At 57.0% G+C, this 4847-nt stretch overlaps 1 protein-coding gene across 2 annotated transcripts; it reads right to left on the bottom strand.

Annotated features, from left to right (window-relative positions):
• Positions 1-6: 6 nt before the first annotated feature.
• Positions 7-4548, bottom strand: LOC112108559 (calmodulin-like). 2 transcript variants are annotated; one of them, XM_026662964.2, is made up of 5 exons: positions 4454-4548; positions 2713-2856; positions 2046-2152; positions 1764-1899; positions 426-454 (listed from the first exon to the last, which is right to left on the bottom strand). In XM_026662964.2, exons 2-5 carry the CDS (start codon positions 2780-2782, stop codon positions 426-428), a joined length of 342 nt encoding a protein of 113 aa, XP_026518749.1. In that variant the 5' UTR covers positions 2783-2856; positions 4454-4548. The 2 variants fall into 2 exon arrangements, with proteins under 2 accessions (XP_029769987.1, XP_026518749.1); XM_029914127.1 differs by lacking the exon at positions 4454-4548 and having other exon boundaries at positions 7-454; positions 2713-2782.
• Between the last annotated feature and the right edge of the window lie 299 nt (positions 4549-4847).

Below are 4847 nucleotides of genomic sequence, written 5' to 3'. Positions count from 1 at the left end.
GCGGGGTGAATGCACAGACCCACAGTGCCAGACGCATGCAACACGGTTTAAGTTTGCTCTCTCCGCGGCGTGCTGGGACACCGGCCAGCTCCGTCCGCAGAACAAAGAACCCCCCAAAGGAACTAAAGACATCTGCAAGGCTGAGATTTCCGGCGGGGGGGTGGGTGGGCTGGGAGGGGAGGTTGGATTAGGGCCAGAGGGATGGGCTGGGTGGGGGAGGAGAGAAAGGGAGGAAGGGGAAAGGGGCAGGAGGGACAGGGCACAATCATGCAGTTTGGGGCAAGTACATTTTTTGTTGCTTAGTCAGATTTCTTCCACAGCCGATTGGAGTTTGCTGAAAGAACCAGGTTACTTAAGTAGAGAGAGAGTGTTGGAGAAAAGTATTGAAGGAGAATGGGCATCACCAGCCGCCCGTCCCGGAGCCTTCACTTTGCAGTCATCATCTGCACGAACTCTGTGAGAGAGAGAGAGAGAGAGATGCGAGGGTACAGGATCAGTGAGCCAGGATCACATCCCCACTCCGCCCTTCTCCAGGGTGTGTTGTGAGCAAGACACGAGAAGTCATTCTTCCGCTCTACTCTGCGCTGGTTAGGCCTCAACTGGAGTACTGTGTCCAGTTCTGGGCACCGCATTTCAAGAAAGATGTGGAGAAATTGGAGAGGGTCCAGAGAAGAGCAACAAGAATGATTAAAGGTCTAGAGAACATGACCTATGAAGGAAGACTGAAAGAATTGGGTTTGTTTAGTTTGGAAAAGAGAAGACAGAGGGGACATGATAGGAGTTTTCAGGTATCTAAAAGGGTGTCATAAGGAGGAGGGAGAAAACTTGTTCATCTTAGCCTTTAAGGATAGAACAAGAAGCAATGGGCTTAAACTGCAGCAAGGGAGGTTTAGGTTGGACATTAGGAAAAAGTTCCTAACTGTCAGGGTGGTTAAACACTGGAATAAATTGCCTAGGGAAGTTGTGGAATCTCCATCTCTGGAGAGATTTAAGAGTAAGTTAGATAAACGTCTATCAGGGATGGTCTAGACAGTATTTGGTCCTGCCATGAGGGCAGGGGACTGGACTTGATGACCTCTCGAGGTCCCTTCCAGTCCTAGAATCTATGAATGGGGAGGAAAGGGTGGACTCAGCTACAGGAACAGCCCATTAGCCTCGTTCTCCAAAGGGCTCGGGGAGACCCCGTGCTCAGAGTGGTCTGAAAGTGGGGGACGGAGAGCTAAGCACCCCCCAGGTACGAGGGGAATGGGGTACCCCTCTCGGCCAGTCAGATCTCACAGCTCTTACACAGCACTTCAAAAAGGTCAACCTCGCCCCCATCATGGGGGTGGGGGCATAAGGAGAAGTGACATGCCCAAGGTCACCCAGCAGGCTAGTGGCTGAGCTGGGACTAGCACCCAGCTCTCCCAAGTTCCAGTTCAGTGCTCAGGTTCTCTGGCACCATCACCCAATGCAGTAATGCAGCCACCTCTGGGGTGGAACTCAGCAGCTGGAACGGTTGTACAGCAGTGCCAGCAGCTGAGAGCTACAAGAGTCCTCCCATTCTGGACCTGCATTTGCATGATAAGTTTGGGATCGCAGACCTCTTGGGGCATTTTTCAGGTGGCAGGACCGTACCATCCAGGGCCAGGTCAGGTCAATGGTGCTCAACTGCAGGGGACCGTTGGGTTGCCGGCCCCTTGAGGACAATAGCCTGGTGGCTGGTTACACAGGACAGGTGAGGAGTAAAGGGTCGGGCGTCTCAACATCCCTCTCCGACTCACCTTCATAATTGACCTGCCCATCTCCGTCGATGTCAGCCTCTCGGATCATCTCGTCTACCTCCTCGTCGGTCAGCTTCTCTCCCAGGTTCGTCATCACGTGGCGCAGCTCTGCCGCACTAATGTAGCCATTCCCATCCTGCGAGGCGGGGGCAATGGAGCGAGGATTTAGCTCAGTACAGCTGCTCCCCTTCCCCCCCCCACATACACGTACCACAGACGTGGCAGCCCAGTGAGCCTGGCACCCACAACACCCTGCCCCTCACCTCCCAGATGGGTGCTCACCTTATCAAAGACCCGGAATGCCTCTCTGATCTCTTCCTCGCTGTCCGTATCCTTCATCTTCCGCGCCATCATAGTCAGGAATTCTGGGAAGTCGATGGTGCCGTTCCCTGGAAAGGAAGTGCTGCCTTTGAGTGAAGGGGACTAGCCGGGGGCCAATTTGCTGAGCTGGGCCAGGGAAAAGCACCAGGGGATAAGGGAGAGGCGGTGCCAGGCCCGGCTTGGAGCCTGAAGGCCTGTTTGTCTGCAGAGCGGACAGCACAGGCAACATGCTCTGGTGGGACCCGCCCCTAAGGGCGGGACAGGAGTTCTGGGCCCATGGGCTGTTCAAGCCGGGGCCTCTCAGCTGAAGCGACCAGCATGGTGGCACCAATCGCTGTGGAACCGGACTGAGGTCCCAAGGAACGGCTGCGAGCAGCCAGCAGTAGGCACCGGCCTTGGGACAAGCTACTTCTGGAAGCCTGCCAGGCCAGGGCAACGGGCACCCGAGAACAGCTGCCCACAGAGCCCCACGGGGACAAGCCAGGATGCATGAGCCAGGTAGAGCGTCCAGGACGCCTCGTCCAGCATCTCAGGTGGTGGGATGGGATTGCTCCTGGCCATCGCCCCCTCCCATTCCGCTCCCCGCCAGGCAGACCACCCTCGGCCGCTCAACGCCCTTCCAGCTCACCGTCCGCATCCACCTCGTTAATCATGTCCTGCAGCTCCGCTTCGGTGGGGTTCTGGCCCAGGGACCTCATCACCGTCCCCAGCTCCTTGGTGGTGATGGTGCCGTCCCCATCCTTGTCGAACAGGGAGAAAGCCTCCTTGAACTCTGCGGGAGGGAGAGAGCCGCCGCCCGTCAGTGCTTCGGTTAACAAGGCTCCTCCACAGCAGAGGTGGCTAGCAAGGAGCAGCCGAGCGGCTCATGAGACAGGCCCAGCAGAGCGGCCGTTCAGAGGCAAAATACCCAGGGCACCTTAATCCTGAATTCCCCATCCCCTCACTACTGCTTTCCACGCCAAGTCTGACCCTAGGGTGAATCTGCGTCGTCCCGCTGAGCCTCGGAAAGGAGAGTGAATGGGACGAGATGGCCCCATGGCTGGTGATTCCTATGCTGGTCAAGTTAGGCCACTTGAGGGGAGGTGACCAGCACCCCTCAGCCTAGGGATGGTTAGAGAGCCTAATGATAAAGGACTGGCAAGAAGCTAAATTACAGCTATCAGCAGGGGCACCGGGCACCAGCCAGTGGGGTAACCTGCTCTTGCAAGTGCCACCCTGGCGTTCCTGTGTCCATCCCGTTCCCCAGTCGTCTCCCGCAGACAGTCCCATCCTGGGGATCACCCCGGGGCTAGGTTTGAATTTTCCAACAAAATTAGCCGGGGACTCCGACAGCACGAATCATGCTGCCGCTAAACCCAAACGACCGGAGGCTGCAGTGGGCGAGCCGGGATGCCCCGGGCATAGGCCAGCAATCAGAAACGGGGCCCATTGCAAGAGCTGAGCGGTCTCCGATCCCAGTCTGCAGGTTGACAAAAACCCTAAGACGTGCTTCTCTCCGTGACCGCCACAAAGAGGGGGAACCGCAAAGCCGGCTACGCACCAAGCCGAGGGAAACACACTGTCATTAACGAAAGACTAGAACCAACCTTCCGTGCTACTCGTAGCAGGGACAGTATTTTAAATCAGATTTTTAAGCTGACTGTCTTTAAGCGTTTAATGGGTTTCCAGCTAGCCGGGGACACAGTCCTCCAGGTAGCGCTTGGTGGAGAATCTCATCTACTGTCTTGCCTATTCGTGCCCCGGCCCCAGCAGCAGAACCCGCTTGTGCCTACCATCAGTGACTCCTTAGCTCCCTGTCACGAGGTGAGCTCCAGGAGTGGGGCTGTAAACACTGCAGCCATGAGCGTGAAGACTTGGCAGAGTTACAAAGCATCGCTACACCTGAAAGTCCTAGACGCAGCAGAGAACCTATCCTCTGCCCTGGAGCATGCTGCATCCTGCATTGTGGGGAGCATGGCCAGTCATGGGGCCCACCCCACTCCCCCAAAAGTCATCTTCACGCCCCACTGGGCAGCATCTGCAGCAAGACCAGAGACTCCTCCCTTTCCCCTGCTCACCCAAGGCACAGGGGGAGGGGAAAAGGGGTCACCACAGCTACATTGATTTTGCACTGAAGTGGTGATCTGGGAGACGATCACCCCACTTCATTCTACGTGGGCTCCCCTGTATTTAGACTGAACAGCTAAAACCCTGGATCGGTTCTTCCAGCCCTACACGCCCGTGTCCCCAGTGGGTACGACAGACGAGAGCTGGGGACGCTGTGGGTACTGGGTTCCCTCCCCGTTCTTCTGAGCCCTGGGGGCGATCACCACAACACCACACGGTTATAGCAAACACTCAGCTAGGTGGAAGGGGGGTTTAGGACTCACCTGCTATCTGCTCCTCAGTCAGCTGGTCGGCCTAGAAGGAGCAGAGAGAAGTTAGTCACCGGGGCATGGAAACAGTCGGTTGTTACTACATCGAGAAGGCAGCTCTTGGCAAAGGGGGCTGGATTGACAGGCCTGACCGGTGCCCTCCGCTCTGATTCAGGCGGTGGCAACAAAACCACCCCCACCCCCTCTAGGAGAAGGACAGCACTAGGTCCCCACAGCCCAGCCACTCCTTGATCTCCGTACCGGAAACTGATCACCAGGGCCGTTCCTGACAGGCTGCTGCATCCCAGGGCCCACGTACGCTGCCCCAACCCCTCAGCATGGAAGTCAAGGGGGCAGGTGCCACTCGAGGGTGGTAGCTGAACCCCCAGCCACTGTCACAGCCAATACC

The sequence above is a fragment of the Terrapene carolina genome, unplaced genomic scaffold (genome assembly GCF_002925995.2).
Source record: "Terrapene carolina triunguis isolate 2854851 unplaced genomic scaffold, T_m_triunguis-2.0 Scaffold31557, whole genome shotgun sequence".
Lineage (NCBI taxonomy): Eukaryota > Metazoa > Chordata > Testudines > Emydidae > Terrapene > Terrapene triunguis.
This window is presented reverse-complemented; position numbering and strand designations above follow the sequence as displayed.

Excerpts from the sequence above, each read along its gene's own strand:
- LOC112108559 (XM_026662964.2), bottom strand. The coding sequence starts at position 2,782 with ATGAGGTCCCTGGGCCAGAACCCCACCGAAGCGGAGCTGCAGGACATG. Across the intron at positions 1,900-2,045 it reads CATTCCGGGTCTTTGATAAG|GATGGGAATGGCTACATTAG; the intron begins GTGAGCACCCAT and ends CCCGCCTCGCAG. Across the intron at positions 455-1,763 it reads TGGGCAGGTCAATTATGAAG|AGTTCGTGCAGATGATGACT; the intron begins GTGAGTCGGAGA and ends TCTCTCTCACAG.